The 20,806-nt window shown below is 43.9% G+C and overlaps 1 protein-coding gene across 3 annotated transcripts in view; it reads left to right on the top strand.

Moving 5' to 3' along the window:
- Positions 1 to 855: 855 nt before the first annotated feature.
- The window catches only part of CYTIP (cytohesin 1 interacting protein), a 74,086-nt gene continuing 54,135 nt past the window's right edge, over positions 856 to 20,806 (top strand). Inside the window, exon 1 of one of the 3 annotated variants that reach the window (XM_072751559.1) lies at positions 856 to 1,230. In XM_072751559.1, the coding sequence (XP_072607660.1) occupies positions 1,216 to 1,230 (15 nt within the window). In that variant the 5' untranslated portion in view covers positions 856 to 1,215. Of the gene's footprint in view, positions 1,231 to 2,329; positions 2,487 to 20,806 lie in introns of those variants that run through there. The other 2 variants (XM_072751560.1, XM_072751558.1) reach the window with 2 other exon arrangements.

Here is a 20,806-nt window from a genome sequence, read left to right as displayed (position 1 = left end):
CTAAAATATCTGGAATCCAGTGCCTGAAGAAAAGAGTTTGCACATGGCATGAGTCATTTCCTCTATCAGACCTGCCATTTTTTCACATTAAAATAAAAAGGAGGTCAGGAAAAGACCTGTGGATCAAGGCTCTCTGCTTCTCCAAACACGCTTACCCATCTGACTAATCATTTTTAAAAAGCCGGATTATTTATATAAACTGGCGTGATATTACTGATCTTAACTCTCCTTGTCTGACTAGTGATCCCATAAACATCGCAAGAGACGGGATCGCTCACAATGAGGCTTTATGGCATCTTAAGAGAAAGCACTTTGAATTGATATTCCCAGTTCCTCTCATCATAATGAGATTTACAGGTAACTCAAACAATTTTTCTTTTTTTTTTTTTTTCAAACAATTTTTCTTTTGTGCGTTTGCTCAGCACTTAGCACACTGCAGGCCATCTGAAGAAGGGGGCACGTTCCATTAAACAATTTGGACAGAAATAACGTGTACATAAGTGTACGCAGGGTAGCCTGGTGCCTCTTGCTGTAGGGGCCCGACCCTGCCCGTGTTGCTTGTTCTCCTCTGGCAGGTACCTGGCGCGTAGCAGGTGCTCAATAAACACCCAAGGAACAAGGGAGCAATGGACAGTCGCCCTTTCCTCGGTGCTTGGCTAGCCGTGGTCCTCCTAAGGGCACCATGAACTAGTGCTTGCTCCGAGGCTCCCAGGGCCCACGAGTGAATGTTTGCAAAGCACTCTGAACTTCTTGGGAGGAAGAATGGTGTTTTTGTTGGCTCGGTGGCATGTTTGCTCACGAGCTGCCCCTCCTTGTCTGGCTCCAGCTGCTGGCGCGGGGCCCTCCCCCAGCTCAGGGCCAGGCCACGATGGCACAGGGGGCAGCTGCAGGCCCTTCCTGCCTCCCTCCAGCCCCCCCAGCCCCCCAGGACGGGGTGGGGCGGGACACAGCAAGGCCTGGGAAGATTTCTTTCAGGCCTCCGAAGAGACTCTGGGGAGAGGGGTGCCGGGCCCCCATGGAAGATGCCCTTAGGTTCCCCGGCTGGGCCCCGAGGACCAGGTTCTGAAGGAGAAGCAGGGGCGTCACTCAGGCGCCCGGCAGGATGTGCCAGCGCAGGTGGCTGCCCTGGTGTCCACGGGTTTACACACATAATGCAACGCCTTGACCAGCAGCTGGAGAAAGTAGTGGCCTTCAAGGACTCCTGAGACGAGCCAGATGGCCTTCACGCGGGTAAAAGTTTCAGCTCTTATGACTGCTTTCTCCATAATTTTTAAATATTCGGTAGTGGCGAATAAAGGGGCCTGCTCACGAGGGATCCAGGCTTCCACGTCCTCCCACGCATTGAGGACTATAAAGATTGCCTCGATTTCCAGCTCAATAATGAAGCAGTCCAAGTGTGATTTGGGAAACAAGATTTTTGTTGTCGTATGGTTGTGTTTTGGTTTATCAAGGATGACTGTCCCTTATAACAGACTCGGGAGAGAGAGGTTTGTGGGGTTTTGCAGGTCATAATATACTGGCTTTCAGCTGCTCACACTCAACAAACATCTCAAAGTAAAGCAGGGAGGGCTGGTTGGACGCAGAACAGCCGAATTGACCCTCGGGGCAGAGTTTGCCTTAATGGCAGGAACAGGTCCTGTTTTCCACAACTTTGAAGTGACTTGTTTTCCAGACCAGCTCACGAGGGTTCCTCCGTGTGTGGAAAATTTTCCATGATATATATTCATTTTTTCCACGATACAAGTTCATATTGTCCAGCCTGTTGCTGGACATGTAGCAAATTTGTTCTGGCTCTAGGTTGTCCCTAGGGACTGGAAGTGGGTGCTACGTGGACAAAAATGAACACGGTTTCCCATTGAAAAGACCACATAGACGATGTCTGTTTTGCTTCGAGGAAAAAGCTCAGGTAAGTCTGGCTTTTGCTGAGAGCATGAAGCCAACCAAGAGTCTTACATTTTGTTTAAAAGGAAATTGTGGGAGGAAACGTGTCTCCAATTAAAGTGGGCTCATCAACCTGAAGACACACACAGGCCGGGCACGTTTATAGCTAGATTATAGTGCGCGCTTTGAAACCCTGAGAGCTTAGTGTCCCCATAAAAGCCTCATGTGGGACATTTATTTGGGAGTGACTCCAGATAAGAAATGGTTTCTTTCTCTGCTCGATTCATTATAAAATGAAGAACCCTCATTTTCCATTTGTTTGGAGCTTGAGAATCACATAGGGGCTATTGAGTTTTTATTGGTTTCTCCCCCCTCTCTTTGTGAGGTAGTTGATACTAGGCAGTTTGCCCAGGTTCTAAAATAAACAGGCGGGATCTCCCTTCAGGAAGGAGGGGGAGGGCCGTATGAATTAGGGGGAGATCACATTTCTTTTTCCGAATGCTGGTGTCCCGTGGTGTCGCAGGGGGCCAGACGGCAGGGCACCCCGTGAGCCGGGGCCTGGAAGCCGGGAGGGATCGCTGAGATTTGCCAATCAGAGTTCTATGGTAAGTTGGAGTTTGAAATGTGTGGGTTGATTCTCATTTTGCGTTATTTTCTTGCAGCCAGGAAGGGAGGAAGGGAACAAATTTTACCGAAGTGTTAATAGTAAGATAAATAAAATATTGAGGGAATGGTTGCCGGGAACTCCTCATTCATGCGTTGAGTAGTAAGCTGATTGGCTCTTTTGGGTTTCTTTCCTAAATATTTTGGACTTTACTTGTTTTTAGAAGTTGGTCTTTTTTTGTTCTTGTTATTCTTGGTACTAGAATCCTTCTACTTTTTCTTTAGTAATAGGGTCAGTGGATCTGGTGATGGGATGTCTTCTGTAAAGGGAGATGATGGGCTTGTGACACCCCGACTATTGTTGTTAAGAGCCAGGAAGGTCCAATAAATACGAGAGTGTGATATTACGGAAAGGAAAAGGGAAAAAAGAGAATGGACTAGAAAGTTGCAAACTCTTATTAAGAGAAAAGAAAAGAAAGAGCTGGAAAGGAGCCTAGTTTAAATTGACCAAGCACTGGAGCTCAAACGTGATGCCCTAGTGATGAAGACTGTGTAAAGCAGCTCATGGAAATTCAGTGTGTGTGTGTGTGTGTGTGTGTGTGTCTTTAGCTCTGTATCATCTGCAAAGAAGAAACAATCAAATATTTATTGAACAAAAAGCTATCTCTTTTTATAGCTGCTACAAGAAAAAAAAGCAAATTGGTTGCTCTCAGGTCCTTTATGTGTGATGGACCTGGGTAAGGTAAGCAGGGCTCAGACACAGGCCGCTGCAACCCAATCAAATGAGTCAAAAGGTGAGCAGCTCAGCAGGTGTTCCCCTCAGATGGTCCTCACCGCCGGCACGCTGTTGGGTTAGACCACCAGGGGTCAGCGCATCGTCTCCAGGAAAGCTTTATTAAAGGACAGTGGGTGTCAAACGGAACAGGACAGTGGATCTCAAACTTTTAAGAATGACAGGTGTTCGAGTACCGGATCCCGGGTTTTACCTGTAATGATTCTGAATCAGGAAGCCGGGGTGGGAGGTGGGGAATGAATATATCCCTGGGAATCTTCATTTTGTAAAAGGTGCAGGTATTGAAGGACCCCACTTTTGAGAAAAATATGTGGGGTTTCTCTGGGTTGTTAATCCCATTGGAGGACAGTTGGTTCGGAGACCACCAGGAGCCTGGCTCTGAGACTCCTGGCAGTTGGGATGAAGAGGCACTGCCTGTGTCACACAGGTGTGGGCTTGAATCCCCCATGGCTGTGCACAAAGTGCTTTTCTTCTCTGAAATTCAGGTTTCTCCTTTTTAAAAGAGGACAACCATATTGTCTACCTCTAGGGATTTAAGGAAATAATGCACACAAGGCACTTAGGAGAGTGGCTCCAAATAACGCAAGTAGGAAATACTACCTCCTGTGGTGGAGAGAGAAGGGAAATGTCGGTGATAAGCCCTCTGTGGCCAGGAAGATGGTTTGGGGCCCGCAGAGCCAACGTGTGACCGACCAGGAGGCCGGCTCTTGGATCCTGGGGGTCCAGGGAAGAGGTCTGAAGATAGATCATAGACCAGAAAATGCATAGACATGAGGATGGGAGACACATTTTCTCACCATTACAAATGCTTCCCAAGAGTGGTAAGCAGCAGCCCAGATGGCACAGTTAATTGGAGTTGTAATTGATCCCCCCGTGCTATGTAAGTCAACAGTAAATTGATTTTCCTTGGGAAAACCTTTATAAGGACCTCTAGAGGGGAACGAAGGGAAATGCATCCAATTCGGTGGCTTGTTCATACCTGCCGCCCACTGTCCGCGGAAGGAGTACTGAAGGAAGAGAATGAAAGGAGCAGGGGGCACCAATCATAAGACTGTAATGAGATGACCCCCTGTCTGGTGACTGAGCGCGGGGCCGGGTGGTACTGAACCCGCTGGCTCGCCCTCCGACGGCTGCCAGGTGCTCCCCGGGGCCAGGCGTGAGGGGCAGAGGAAACTGGCCGACCCCTGGGGAGATGCCTGTCTTCAAACACAGGTAAAATTCAGAGGCCCTGCAAGGTATGCCGCGACTGACACAGCCAACCAATGAATGGGTGGGGGACACAAGAGCACCTCGTTCAGCCTCTTTGGGCCTTACTTTTCTTCCTAAATGCCGAGCACCTCGTTCAGCCTCTTTGGGCCTTACTTTTCTTCCTAAATGCCCGTCTCGTCCTGACACACGGTGGTAAGGCATGGACGGTGGGACACATCCCGATGTTGTCATATTTTTACCTGGGAAGTAGTCCCCAAACGAGGGCACCTAGGTTATTGTAAATGCTAGCTATTTTGAAGAATTTTGTTTACCGTGAAATACAAATATTTCAGGGCTTTTCCACAAACACAAATTTCAACTTAAATACATTTTAGCCGGTGCTGTTATTTCTCTGCATGTTCCGGATATCTTCTCATTAAATAAGTATGATAGTGCATGTGATGATAGATAAATGACAGATAAAGAAATGTGAACAGTAGCCACCATTTTTGAGCACTTATGATCTCCTAGGTGTTATGCTTGTTCTAGTTCCTCTTTAATCTTTTATTCTGGCTCTGTTAGGAGGCATCACTGTGGCCATTTCGGTTTGGTTTGGTTTGTGTTTTTTGTGGCCAGTTTCGACGAGGATTCTGTGATGACTTCTATGGGAAGTCACAGAGGAACCAATAGCAGAGTTGGGATCCAAGGCCAGGTCTTTCTAACTCTTCACTCCATGTTTCTATCCTGTAGGACACCGTAAATCTGCTCTACTAGGTGCGTCCGTAGTAAGCCTGTATAGTTTGCACCCTGATCCAGACTCTTCTATTATTCAAAAATACAGTGCAAAGTGTGTGTATTGTCCTCCTGCTACACTTTTCACTTGTGAGGGGAGCACTTTTCCTAACAGCAATCTCTCTCTCTCTCTCTCTTTTTTTCTTTTTTCTTTTTTTTTACTTTGAGCACTGAGTTTACTGACTAGTCTGAACATGCCCATGTGCGTATTACATGAAGGTGACAATGCTTTCTTCTCCAGTTACTTAAGCTTTGTCAAATTTCCCTTTTGGTTGGGCAGATACCATGATCTACAAAAAAAAAAAAAAAATGAAAGCAAAACACAACTGACTCTGTGTTATATAAATTCAATCTCAAGGCAACTTAAAAGTATCTCCTTTGACATCGTCGGTTAGTAGAAGATCTTAGAAGGAAGGTTGGGGTGTGGTAGGTCTCTGGGATACCATCTGTCTCTCCTTCTTCCAGACTACTACAATTTGAGGAGATTTGGGGCAGGGAGGAAGGAGAAGAAAGGACAAGTTTCTCACATGTCATGGGGAAGTTTTCATCCTTCCTCTTCAAGATTTTGACTCTTTCTCTGGTTAATGTTGACCAGGCAGACTAAGGCCCTGTGCATGGTAGGCATCCACATGACCATTTTCGGAGTGCCCGTTGGGGGCCTCTCCAAATTACTGATGGGAGATCCAGCTCCAGCAAGATTTTATAAATGTAACAGCCCCCGTTCCCAGCACTACCACTCAGCCTACTGCTGCTGGGTCTGTGAGGTCAGTAGCCTGTGACTACCCCGGGAACACCGCAAGGTAACACGAACTGGCTTCTTCCCCTGAGTTCACTTGGCCCAAGAGGAAAGCTTGCAAGTTGCCCCAGCGCTGTGTGCCCTCTCTCCTCTTTGCTCCCTCCGTTCAAACAGATACAGGAAGTGAATGGACAAGGCCACTGCCTATGCAGATGTCAAAGGTAGCCAGGCCACACTGGCTGGTGTCCACTTGCCACGGCCCCCTCCCGGGCTTTAAGAATGGTTGCCCTGGCTCAGGGGTGACAGGTGTGTCCGGGGAGTGGCCAAAGAACCTGCAGCGTCACCGTCTTCCACCCTTGTCAAGGCCGCCTCACCGCTTTGAAGACTTGCTGCTTCTCCTTTCCCTCTCCAGTCGTCCGCTTAGACTGTCCTGGGGAAGGAGAGGGCAGTGGGGGGTGGTGGATGAGAGCACTTGCATCTTATCAGGGCACCTGGGAGAAGGTGGAGGCTGCAGGAGGAGATTGGAGCCCTCCTGGCTCATTGCGGGGTGGCAGAGAAACTTGTACTTAGCAGCTCTGTTACATTTGTGCCCTTCTGGGGGCAAAATTTAATTGATATAAAATGAAAAACTCCTTATTTGCAAAAGACACTGTCAAGAGCATGAAAAGGCAAGCCGCAGACGGGTAGAAAATAGTTGCAAAAGACATATCTACTGAAAGATTGTTATCCAAAAGGTACAGAGAACACTTAAAACTCAACAATAAGGAAATGAACAAACCGAGGAAATAAATGTGCAAAAGATTTAAACAGATTCCTCATCAAAGAAGATACACAGATGGCAGATAAGCATTTGTATGCTGCCCAATATCATATGTCACTAAGGAATTGCAAATTAAAACGACAATGAAATACCACTACGTACCCATTGGAACACTGAAATCCAAAATATTGACAACACCAAATGCTGGCCAGGGTATGGAGCAACAGGAACTCTCATTCACTGTAGTAGGAATATAAAACAGTACAGCCACTCTGGAAGACAGTTTGGCAGTTTTTTACAAAATTAAAAATGTCCTTACCCTGAAATACAATGATTGCACTCCTGGATATTTACCTAAATGAGTTATATGTCCATATAAAAACCTGCAAAAAGATGTTTATAACAGCTTTATTCCTAATTTCCAAAGCTTGAATACAACTAAGATGTCCTTTCGTGAGTGAAGAGATGGTGGCATGTCCACACAACAGAATATTATTCGGTACTAAAAATAAGCTATCAAATTATGAAAAGAAATGGAGGAACTATAAATACGTATTACTAAGTGAAAGCAGCCAACCTGAGAAGGCTACCTATTGTATGATTCCAACTATGTCACATTTTTAAAAGGCAAAACTATGGGGACCATAAAAAGATCGGTGGTTCAGGAGGAGGGAGGGATGAATAGATAGATGGAGGATATTTAGGGCAATGGAACTAATCTGTACATATTACAATGGTGCATATATATCTTATTTTTTCAAACTTATAGACTGTACAACACCAAGAGTGAATCCGAATGTAAACCATGGACTTTCAGTGATAATCATGTGTCCGTGCAGGTTTAATAATTGTGACAAGTCCCCGGACGCTGAGTGGCTGAGTGGTTGAGCATCTGCCTTTGGCTCAGGGTGTGATCCTGGGATCCTGGGATCGAGTCCCACATTGGGCTCCCTGCAGGGAGCCTGGTTCTCCCTCTGCCTGTGTCTCTGCCTCTCTCTCCATGTCTCTCAAGAATAAATAAATAAAATCTTTTAAAAAATTGTAATAAATCCCCTGGTGTGGGATGTTGATAGTGGGAGAGACTGTGCACGTGTAGGAGTTAGGGGTATATGAGGACTCTATACCTTCTGTTCCGTTTTGCTGTGAACCTAAAACTACTCTAAAAAATAAGGTCTATTAAACATTTATAGTAGAACTATTCCTATAAAGAGTCACAGGTAGCCAAAATAGAGACATCTGCTTTCCAAATGGATAACAGATTTCTTCACATCCATATGGGACCAAGTAATCTGTTATATGTTTGTCCATCCCTTGGACGGAGAATGCCTAGCAAATGATAGGTGCAGTTTAGTTTTCTACCTCCTGTCTGTAGTTCATGCTGGGAGATACTGATCCTGAGATGACTGGGCAACAGCACAGGTGGAGGGGTACAGACACCTCTTCCTGGAAGCCTTCTCCTAGATGGTGCAGCCACCTCAGGGCTGCAGAGAACCCTGCATCAGTTACGGTTCTGAATGACGTAACTCCACAGTGAGTCATTATTACCTTAAAAAAGCATCTGGGATTCTGTTTTCTTAGAACACTCTTTTCTCTGTTCACAACTTCAGTTGGTCTTTAATCAGCATGAGAAGCAGAGATAGACAAAACTGAAGCTGTCAAGTCAGGCGTGGTGTAGCCCTGAGACATTTAGTCACTTGGACAACACTGGCACTTGACCACTGTAGTATTATTTCACATTTAGCTGTAGACATCCATTCTGGGTCTTGGTCTCTCCGACACCTTCTGTCAAATTAAAATGTTTTACACAACTAACGAAGAGTGACTATTTGGAGATTTCCTGCATGTATCTCTAGGTGATGGGGTTACAGGTGATTTCAAAGTACATTTATGCCTTATCTAAAAATTGTCCTTAAGATGAAGATGCATTGTATATCATCAGAAAAAAATAAATCTATTTCCTTTTGAAAATTTATATTGCTCAAAAGAAAAACAGACAACGTAGCTATGAAAATTTTGAAGGATGAGCATTACAGGGGCTTCCTCCGTTAACACAGAACGGGCACTCTCTATGTGCTGAACACTATTCTAAGCTCATTATTTTACAAATGAATTTAGTCTTCAGAAACTCATGAGGGAAATAATATTGGTGTGCCCATTTTACAGAGAAGGAAATTGAATCACAGGGAGGCCATAACCAGCCCACTGTAAGATAGTTCGTTAGGGGTAGAGTTGAAATCTGAGAATAAGCATCTAGCTTCAGTGCAGGATCTTTATCACTCTACCGAGTTACAAAAAAGAAAATAGTAAGAACAACATAGCATTCACTGAAAATCAGAGCTCTTAATGTAATAAAAATAAATAGACTGGAAATAGAATATAGAAAAGCTTAATAGGAAAAATGAAGCACCATAAATCAGTGAAACAGAAGGTGGGTAATTTTACAACTCCATTTGGGGAAAGTAGTTATTTAGATTTTTAAAATTCAGTTTATCATACCCCCCTCCATAAAAATAATTACCCATTTTATTCCAAATAAATTAAGGTGTTAAATCTAAATATGCGAACCAAAATAACTTGGAAGAAATATAGATAGGTATTTATCTGATCTCTGGATGAAAAAGGATTTTCTAAACGTAAAAGCAATTTAAAAAATTACAGAGGAAAATACTGATGGAAAAAATAAAAGTTTTAATATATCATAAGACAGAAAAAATAAACAATGAACATATTTAAGAAATTATAATTTTTTCATACACACTTGTGAGAAAACCACAAAGGAAGAATGGAAGTGGCTAACAAAATATGAAAAATACTCACCCTCTGTCCATCGAAAGATGAATGGATAAAGAAGATGTGGTTTATGTATACAATGGAATATTACTCAGCAATTAGAAACGACAAATACCCACCATTTGCTTCAACGTGGATGGAACTGGAGGGTATTATGCTGAGTGAAATAAGTCAGTCGGAGAAGGACAAACAGTGTATGTTCTCATTCATTTGGGGAATATGAATAATAGTGAAAGGGAATATAAAGGAAGGGAGAAGAAATGTTGGGAAATATCAGGAAGGGAGACAGAACATAAAGACTCCTAACTCGGGGAAACGAACTAGGGGTGGTGGAGGGGGAGGAGGGCGGGTGTTGGAGGGGAATGGGTGACGGGCACTGAGGTGGACACTTGACGGGATGAGCACTGGGTGTTTTTCTGTATGTTGGTAAATTGAACACCAATAAAAATTAATTAAAAAAAAAAAAAAAGAAAAATACCCTCTTATAAGAAAGGCAAATTTTCAAAAATTCAAATTACGTAAAAAACCAGGTGACATTTTACAAGAAAAAGCAGGCAAGTTTTAACTGGTAATAATCAAGGTTGTCAGGAGCACTGCAGGATGGTTGGATGGTTTCATGTACAACCTTTCTAAAGATAATTTTCCAATAGCCATTGAAAGTTTGAAAATAGCCATATTTTTCAAATTAGTGTTTTTATATGTGGATTCATCCTAAGAAAATGGCTATGTGGACAATATTTATGTTCAAGTTTTCATCGTATCATCATTTCTAGTAGTGATATGTTAGAAACTACTTAATATTATATATTGGATTAGCTGGTAATAACTGGAAAATATGGTGTAGCTGTAGGGTGGACTATCCTACCACAATTAAAATCCCGTCATGAGTAGTTCTTAGTGAGAAGTGAACATGGTTATTAGATAGTGCTTTTAAGTGTAACAAAGGATGATACATAATTATTTATGTAGTTAAAAATAATAACAGTAAAAGAGGACTTGAAGGATTATGACAAATGTTCACCATGGCTATAACTAGTGGTAGGGACTTCTATGTCTTACAAGCTGCCTAAAACAGAGCCAATAATGGGAGGAAATGTATTTTCAATAAAAAAATAAGTATAGGCGCAATACACAGACCAAGGGTAAAGGGCAGACAGATCATTGAAAATGGTGAGAGGCACACAAATATCTCAAATCAGAGATGATGGCAGAGCCAGAAGAAAGTCTAGAGTGAATAAAAATATTGAGACTGTTCACGCTCTTGGCCAGCCCCTTCAAAGCAATGGAGTCAATAGAAAAACTGCAAGGATAGTTGCTTCTCTCTCTACCTTTGGCAAGACCTGCCAATCCATCCCCTGGGGTTTGTTGATAGAAGCCAGTGTTTGTCTAAAACAAACCAGTTCTCTGCCCAAGCTCTTGTTTGTACAGATGTCACATAGATTTTCAGTGCTACCTCTCAACTGTCTGTTTTCAAAGGAATGAGTCTTGTAATTCAGTGTGTAGCATTTCTTCTTATTTAAGCCTATGGACTTTCCAGTTCATGTTGTTATAAATTGGCGGGGGGGGGGGGGGGGCAGCCACAAGAGTAGAGGTAACCGGTCTACTAGCTGTTGCTTTCAGTTTTCTATAAATATACACAGAATTTTCCAACTTTCCCCACCCTCACTTCAACAGGACTTTCTAAAATGTCTTAGAGAAATGTGAAGTTCTAATTATTTTCTTCAAACGCTTGTCTACCCCGGGAAGTTGGATGTATTTATGTCTCATAGGCTCTGGTCCGAGGCCAGGGGGATTGATTTCCGTGCATTTTTAGTTCTCATCTTGACCTCTTGGTTCTAATCAAACCCTTCCAGAATTGGACCCTGACCTGCTTGTTTTCAGCATGCTGGATCCTGGTCCACACTCAAGTTTATGCTCTCAGTGTCTGTCTCCTCACAACCCTGGATCTCTTCCTATGTTCCCTTGCACCAGCCTGCCTACCACCACCTCAGCCGTATGTCCACAGTGAGCGGCCATTTATCCAGACACGGTGGAAAGGAATGTCGTTTCTTCGTTCCTTTTTAGGAGGTATCAATGTATTTGGTTCAGACATGAGTGTAATTACCTCTAATAAACTTGAAGAGAAATAAGGTGTATTTAAAGCTGTATTTTCCATTGAGTCATCACTGAATTGTTTATTTTTTTAAAGATTTTATTTATTTATTTGAAAGAAAGAGAGTGAGAGCACTAACCGGAGGAAGGGAAGACAGAGAAGCAGGCTCCTCGATGAGCAGGGAGCCTGGGATCATGACCCAAGCCAAAGGCAGGTGTGTAACTGACTGAGCCATCTAGGGATCCCATGAAGTGTTTTATGTGGAGAACATTTTCTTTCCCCTCTCTTAGTAAGATCCTGTGGGGTTCTCCCTCAGCCCAGGATATGAGATCCGGGCTGTTGGCTCTCAAAAGGTGGCGTCACCAATGCCAGGGCGTGAATCACCATGGCGTGTGCGTTGTTTCACTGCTTTGCCCTGTGGCGCCTAGGAGATGATGTGTATGGATTCACACTCTTCCACGCTCACCTTCTTTCCTCTCCCATCTCCATTTGTTTTGGCCATCACCAAACACCGTCCACCAAGTGCCAAATTTTCAAACGCAAGTGGTGTTGTGCCTATTTATAGGAACATCTTGTCACTTGGGCCAGTTCGTCTTTTAGTGAGTAATACCTACTAGTAGTACAGCTATGGTTTTTGCTGCTGTTTTAGAAATACAGAAGTCACAAACAGAACTGTAAAATGCTAATTTAAAATCAGAATGTCTATAGGTAGGTTCAAATGCCTGTGGAGCCACCAAATCTCTTCAGAAGCGTGGAGCCATTTTTTAGGCTGGGATTGCACCCCATGTTCCATAAGCCCCCTTTGTTTCCTGTTAGAAATCCTGGTGCTGTTAGCCTTTCATGTAACCCTGCCACTGCATCTACCTGTAGCATTCAGTAATTTGTTGCAAATAGAAAGAGCACCCATTGCCAGGCATTCCAATAGGTGCTAGAGACACAAGTGAGAAAGAGTTGAGACCCTGCCCGGAGGGAGCTTACAACCTATTGGAAAATACAGGAAGGAAAGAGCCAATTAATAATACGCCGTGGAAAGAAAAATCCCCCATGTTATAGGAACACGAGTACAAAAGAGGGGCACCCAGAATGGCTTTGGAGAGGATTGGTCAGGGAAAGTTCTTGGAGAAACAGCATAGAAGCTGAAGAAGAGAGACAAAAACTATGTGCGTCTGATGCTTTCAGGTCCCTCCTCCATGGGATGCACCGGCATGATGCCTGTGACACAGGCACATACAGGACTTCCAGAAGCCCCAGGGTGAGAGGGCAGTAAATCATCCAGACCAAACTTGGCCAGGCTCTGGGGAAACAGCAGTCATTATTCTCTGGTTTTGGTGGTGTTTCCATTTGTTAAAATTGGGGGGCATTTTCTCAGTGTTACTAAATACATGTTAAACAAAAAATATATATATATATAAATGGTGATTTCTTTGTCATGAACAAACATCCTGAATGTGTCTTGCTGGATCCCAGGGTTTCTTCTGGTGTCTGGCTGCAGATCTAACTTTCCTGGCAGTTTGCTGGAGGCCCAGAGTGACCTTTGAGAATGGACCCACCTCATGAATAACCCCATTTGAGAGGGTCCGGGTGGGCAAGGCTGACATGCCGCTGAGGGTTCCCTGGGATGTTCTCTGTAAATTCCTCTTTGTTTGCCTCAGATTCTTTGAACCTTAGTGTCCAGCTGCTTGCCACAATCGCTCTCCAACTTGACCTGCCTGTAATGTCCAACGTCTCTATCTGGCTCCTCCCAAATATCCTCATTCGTGTTGTTACTACTTCCACCACCACCACCACCACTTTTATTACTTGCGCACCCCACGATTTCTACTATGGCTGCTATTTGTACTATACCTCCTCCTGCTGCTACTACTATTAAACTACTACTTGTACTACTACTAACACTACTACTATGACTTTTACATCAACAACTACTACTTCTGCTGTTTACACCCCTACTACTTCTCCTACTTCCACCTCTCCTACCACAACTACTACCACCACTATTTCTATTACTACTACCACTACCTGTACTGCTGATGCCACTACTGCCACCATTTCTACCCCTCCTCCTCCTACCACCACTACTAAAGCTTCTTGTTGTTTCTGTGGTTGTTATTGTTGAGTGACTATATTCCAGGCACTGTCCAAAGCATTTTTCCGTATCTGCAGAACAATCCTGCAGAATAAATATATTATCTTCATTTTGCAGGTGAGGATATCAAGGCACAGAGAGTTCAAAAACTTTCATCCATTGAATGTTATCCTCAATTTATTATGGAGCACATTAGAAGTTAATATACAATATGTAACAGCAAATTGCTGTTGAGCTCTGTTTACAGTCCCTGTGATTCAGAAGGCCCGTGTGTCCTAGGAGCGTTCCTGGTCTGTGGCACACTGGCAACAAAAGCCTGGGTTTTGACAGTTATCACAGGTTTTAAGGAATCTTAGTCTTGGGCTGCTATAAAAAATAGCATGGACTGGGTGACTTAAAGAACAAACATTTATTTCTCCCAGTTTTCCCAGTTCATGTGACTGGGAAGTCTAAGATCACGGTGCCAGCATGGTTGGGTTCTGCTGAGAGCCTGCTTCCTTCTTGCTGTGTGTCATATGATGAAAAGATCAGAGACAGGGGCAAGCTCACATTGCTTTTCTTATAAAGGCACTAGTCCCATCATTAGGGCTTCACCCTTATGATGTATTCACCTCCCAAAGTCCTCCTCATCAAATACCACCACACTGGTATTAGGGTTTCAATATATAAATTTGGTGAGGGTAGAGATGTAAACATGCAATTCATAGGACAAGGCAAACAAAGGGTCTTCCTGGGGGCGAGTGGGTCTCACTAAAGGAGAAATACAGTCCAGGAGACTCGAGTCAGGAATCAGTGAGGAGCCCTGGATACTCCATCCTGGGGCAGGAATGTCACTGGGCATTAGTTTTCTGGTTTGTTTTCTTTTTGTTTTTGTTTGTGCTGTCTGCTGAGTGTTGGTTGTCATGGGCTTAGCGATGTTATTTCTTGGCTAAAAAGATAATCTGAGGTACTGTAGTTGAAACCACCCTTCTTGGGGGTTAGGGAAACAGGTGCCCGGATTATGAGATCACCATCGTGACCATCAGCACTTCCTATGTAACCCTGCGAATATATGGACTCTTTGACATGCCCTAAAAGTTTTACTATTTTTTAAAATAAACCACTTTATTATGAAAAAATTTTTACTTATTGTAAGCATACATAAAAATCAGAAAGAACACATAAACTAATTAAAATTTTCTATCTATGCTAGGTGAGGGGCTGTGTGCATGTGTGCACCTCGACAGATGGATTAGAAAGTGTCGAAATTCCTCACCTAGAGGGCATGAAGATAGAGCAGGTGTCAAATTGGTTCTAATCAGATCATTAAGAGGCACTTTTAGTGGCGGAGAAAGAGGTATGGCCTGGGCAGCTAAGAATAGAAGGTGCATCAGCCTCAGGTCATGAGTTAGTGGGGCTCTGTCTCTTGTTGTTTTGAAGTAATGTCAACCCCAGTAGACGTCTTTCTCCTCCCTCCAACTTTATGGAGGCAAATGGACAAAATGGTAAGATATTTAAAGTGTACAGAATGATGATTTGATGCATGTAAACACCATGGAAACTCCCCCCCCCCTTTAGCTCATTATCACATCCATCACCTCACCTATTTAGCCCTTTCTCTGGTGTGGGGAAAGCATGTAAGTTCTACTCTCCTTACAAATTTCAGTTATATAATATAGTGTTAGCAACCGCAGTCCCAGTTATACACGAGAGCCTCAGAGCCCACCCATCTTGCACTGCCAGCCTTCTTGCTGATGTGCCCCTTGTGCTGCTGCTGCTGATGATGACGATGATTTTTGCTGGTGGTTTGAACCAGCTTTCAGAAGTCCCAGCTAAGGGGGACTAAGGTTGCCACCGAACCTTTGTAGATAATGCTTCTCCCCTTCAAGAACTCCACGTAGAGCGAACCAGGGAGCCTTCGGGTCCCCATCCCAGTCCACCCACGTGTCAGGGAGAACCCCGAGTATGCCGCTTGCACAATGTACTCTTTGCACTCATTACAATTCACACGGACATTTGTTCATGTTCACTACGCAGCGATGGAACCAGCAGCATTTGTTTGTTACACAGTCATTCTCTTGGTTTATTTAATTTTATCCCTGTTGATACCAAAAGGGACTTGACGTGGCTACATTTTAGTCAAATTGAACAAGTTGGCTCTTGACCACATTTAGCATGATTTCTCTTTTCTTTTACTATTTTTTGCTGTTGCTTAATTCATTGTGAGCATAGAGAGTTCCCTTGCACTTGGGAGGCTGGTATCATCTCTAAGTCAGGGAAAGGAGAATGGAGCTTTGAAACTGTTCCTGAAATGCCAGAAATTTGGAGGAGGAGAAACGCTTGATTCATAAGAAAAGACATCAAGCCCGGTCACCTTTAAGAAGCCGAAAGAATAGTTCATCTGTTTCTAAGATACTTGGGGAAGTTAAATCAAACAGGAAACAACAGAAGTTTCTGAGTCAGAGAGGAACTGCTCGTTACTCATTTGGCTTTGCAAGCACAGCGGTGATGCCACTGCCCTGAAACGTACTGCCCTCAGGGTAACGCATTGTCAACTCTGACATGCTGGGCTGATACTCTCGCATCATGTCATCTCATGGGCATCTTTGCCTTCTCCATCTCTTTTAGAATATTCCAATCCTTCTGACCTCTAGAACTAGATCACGTCTTCACAAATGCTTTAGAACACAGGACACCTTGAGGGAGAAGTTAACTTATCCTTCTCTACCTTCTGGGTGGCCTACCCCATCCTACGTAACCCGAGTGGGGAAACCATCCATGAGGACAAATGGAAAGATGTGTTCCTCTGACATAACCCACGCAATGCCCAGCTTCTCAAAATATAGGGAAAAACTGGACGTTAGATGCGAAAGTACTGTGAGCACTAACCTCGGCCTCGCGGATGGCAGTCACCTGTAAGAGGCAGGCAACTGGTTACACCCAGTGAAAACCCTGAAGGGGAAGCACAATGGGGAAGTGGGATGGAAAGTTTTAATTTAGTGGTCTCTTCACATTTTGGAAAACGAGTAAGTCAATGTGGCATTTGCAGAAGTTGTCACATTATAGTCACTGCCGTCATGCGCTTTTGTAATTGTACCTAAGAACACGGGTTCCTTTTTATCCTTTAATGTTCAGAAGAGAGAGAGGATTTTCTTCCTAAAGCAACAGTCTGATTCTGTGACTTGGGACACTCTCTGTCCACCTGCCATGGCAACGCTCAGCAGTTCAGGATTGCTTAGATCTTTTTTTTTTTTTTAAGATTTTATATTTATTTGATAAGAATATTTTTTATTTATTTGACAGAGAGAGAGAGATTGAGAAAGAGAGAGCGCACAAACAGAGGGAGCTGAAGGTAGAGGGAGAGGGAGAAGCCAGGCTCCCTGATGCAGGACTCGATCCCAGGACCCCAGGATCATGACCTCAGCCAAGGGCAGTCGCTGAAGCGGCTGAGCCACACAGACACCCTGCTTAGATCTTTTTATCCATGTTTGTTGAGTGCTTCCTGGTGTCAGATACTTGTGCGCACTCGAGTCTTCGAGGCTGGTAGTATTTCCCACGGATAGGACCACTAAGGCACACGGAGAGAAGCAGCTCTTCTAATAGCTTCCTTGCATTCTGGCCTCATAAGGTGCTTACGGCACTAGTTGACCCCCCCCCCCCCCACACTTATTTTATCATTATTTTAATTTTTTTAATTATTATTTATTTACGATAGTAACAGAGAGAGAGAGAGAGAGAGAGAGAGAGAGAGGCAGAGACAGGCAGAGGGAGAAGCAGGCTCCATGCACCCGGAGCCCGATGTGGGATTTGATCCCGGGTCTCCGGAATCGCTCCCTGAGCCAAAGACAGGCGCCAAACCACTGCGCCACCCAGGGATCCCCTTATCATTATTTTAGGCAGTTAAGCTGTTTTTGAAGTTTCAGAAGGAAGGATGTGTATAAATAAGGCAGGGCTCAAAACATGCAAGGAGATACACACCCAAGACTCCCTTACACCCAAACGCTACTCCACAGAGGTAATTACTATTAATTTTAATGTATTCAGAAATTGCCTCTACCCAAACCAGGATGTACACCCCTCTGCGTGCACATTCATTTGCACTTGTGGATCTCTTAAGGTCCTTGTGTTACACTTTGACATATTATAGTTGTTGTGAACATGCTTATTTCCCTAAACTGACAGTGAGCACTTGGAGGTCATGCTACGCATGCTGTTCTGGTCATCTGTTAATAAATGACAAGTGATCCTGAGACTTAGAGGTTAAAACTAATGATATATATTTTTTTTTTTTTTGCTCACATATCTGCAATTTGAGTGAGGCTTGAGGGGTAGGGGTGGTCATCATCCTTGTTCCACTCAGCGTTGGTGGGGATGGCTCAGAGGCCGGGGCTGGAGTCATGTGAAGGCTCACTCGCTCATATGTGAGTGTTCCAGCTGGGACCCCAAGTTAGACCACAGCTGGGACACCCTCCCGTGGTTTTTCTGTGGAGCTGGCTTCCTCAATATAGTGGCCGGGTTGCACGCATGCAAAGAAAACAGGGCAGATACTATATATATTTTTTGTGTGATGTGCTCTTGGATGTCGCAGAGCATCATTTCTGCAGTAGCCACAGCCTTCCCCAGACTCAAGGGGATAGAATGTACACCCTGCCTCTCAAAAGTCACATTGTAAGGAAAGTGTGTGGGGTAGCCTATCGATATCGATGAGGCCATCTTTAAAAAATACAATTTGCCTCGAGGAGCCTATCATCTTAGGCTCATACCTCTACTGTCCAGATTTATCTCAGAGCTTTGTATATAGTAGTGCTCAATTAATGTCTATGAAACTGAATTTTTCCATCCCAGTTAAGAGGAGGAAGAGGAAGAAGTTTTCTGCACTAACTGGGCTAAAGGATGGAGCTCATGAAGATACTGCCCCATTATCTCAAAAAGAAGATTCGGGTCAGCCTGGGTGGCCCAGTGGTTTAGCGCCGCCTTCAGCCCAGGGCGTGATCCTGGAGACCAGGGATCGAGGCCCACGTCGGGCTCTCTGCGTGGAGCCTGCTTCTCCCTCTGCCTGTGTCTCTGCCTCTCTCTCTCTCTCTCTCTCTCTCTGTGTGTGTCTCTCATGAATAAATGAATAAAATCTTAAAAAAAAAAAAAAAAAGGAGGAGGATTCAGGTGTAAAATCTCACCAGAGACAATTGCTAGGGGTTGCTAGAAAAGGTGCTTATAAAATGACTCCCCTGGGGAAACCTGCAGATGCCTTTACTCTGTCTTCTTTGTCCACGAGGTGTGTGAAAAGTGCTATTTGACTGTGCAAGAGAAACCGGGACTAGTGCCGTGCTGGGTTTCATGTGAGCAGGTGCACTAAAACTGCATCCTCTGGGGACAACAATCAGTGCCTAAAGCCCTGCCCCTTCCTAGCAAAGCTCACCTGAGTTGCTCAAAAGCCTGAGCAATGGTTTGACAGTAGTGAAATGAGGATGAAAGTGAAAGCCTGCATAGAAAAGATGAAGTCCGAGGGTCTAGGCTGTGTCCCATGTGCTAGGAGAGAAAAGGCTGGACACGATGGTGTCTCTGTTGGCCTTCTGGTACCGACACTACGTCGATAACACCCACTAAGGTCTGGCATCAAAGAACACATCTCTTGACCAAGCAAAGTGGAGGCAGCTACACGTAAGGAGATGTGAACACAAGAGGGAAGTCTCTATTCATGGGATTTGTTTCACAACTCATTCCTAGTACGTCTTATTTTCTCTTTTTTGTTTCTCTACCTTTCTCCTCTGTCCTGCCCTACATCCTTTCACACTTAGCTTCCTCACTCAGCTATCCACCTCGTCTGCTCACCGGTCATTGACACGTTTGTTATCTCTTGGTGTCACATCACGCAAACCGATAACCCCAAAGTAGACCAGCCTGACGCCTGGGAATAATCTTTCTCCCATCTCCCATCACGTTCACATGTATGCCTGCAATATGCATACTTGTGTAAATAGGGGTGTAAATAGGGCATTCAAGTTCCAAGGGCTCTCCTCTTCCTAGTTTGGCCTCGATAGAATCATTAAGGTTCCATGATGATGTGCTTATGAGAGCTTAGAACCAGAGATATGACTTTAAAAGAGTTTGTGCTCATATTTAAGTGTGTTGAGAAAACATCTATCAGAGGAACAAGGGCACTATCTTCGGCTAAATGTTTCTGGCTATCCGTAGGAAATTTCTGTCACCTTGCCCTTGCTGACTTCTCCAACTATATGGGTATTTATTGTGTTGTTTGTATTGTACCCATTTCTCTTTTAGTTTCTTACTATTTTTTTAATATTTAAACTACTTAAATAAGACATTATTTTTTGAATAGGTCATCAAAGGCCAACCTTCAGTTGCCTACCAATCACTGTCCACATTCTTCCTCCACTGATAAGATTGCACTAGTAGAGTATAATTTCTTGGTAACCATTGGGAAGTTGTCTCATACAGGAAGAGGAAGCAACTGAAAGAAATTCCACAACCGTCTTTGGATGCTCAGGTTGGATTCTCTGGTTGGAAATTAGTCTGAAGGGATGGTCAGACTCAAATTATCTAGTTGACTTTAGGATATGCACTTAGTGTGGCTTGCAGAACTATTGTTTTTCAAAAATCGCAGAATTTTAATACTTGTTGACCTACTAGAAACAGCTTCTGTAGTGTGGGATAAAGAGAGAATTCAATTTCCCAATGTGATTTCATTTTTGGACCTGAAAGGTTAAGCACCATTTGCTGGGACTTTGGTTGCAGAGGGGGGCAGTAAAATTGGAGTCAGACAGTGGAACAAAATCATTAGGCTCCTTGCCATCACTGCGCACGGGATCATCATCCTTCCTATTCCCCAGTATTTCTCAGAGTTCAACTCCCACTCCCACTGTGTCTTACACCTACGAGTCACTATGTAAGTCCTAGTCCCATCCTCCTGTGCTTCTGGCTTCTACTCTTTCCCATTTTTCTCCATGGATCCTGCTGTAGTTCAAGCCTTTATTGCCTATTTATAAGATTATGGCATTAGTCAAACTAGACTTTCGCTTTTTCCCTTCCAATTATTTTACAAGCAAGCCCATTTTCCTAAAATGTCCATTTAGTTGACTTATGCCTCT

Source organism: Vulpes vulpes, chromosome 3 (genome assembly GCF_048418805.1).
Source record: "Vulpes vulpes isolate BD-2025 chromosome 3, VulVul3, whole genome shotgun sequence".
Lineage (NCBI taxonomy): Eukaryota > Metazoa > Chordata > Mammalia > Carnivora > Canidae > Vulpes > Vulpes vulpes.
The sequence above is the reverse complement of the archived record's forward strand: the minus strand, read 5'-3'. Positions and strand labels throughout refer to the sequence as shown.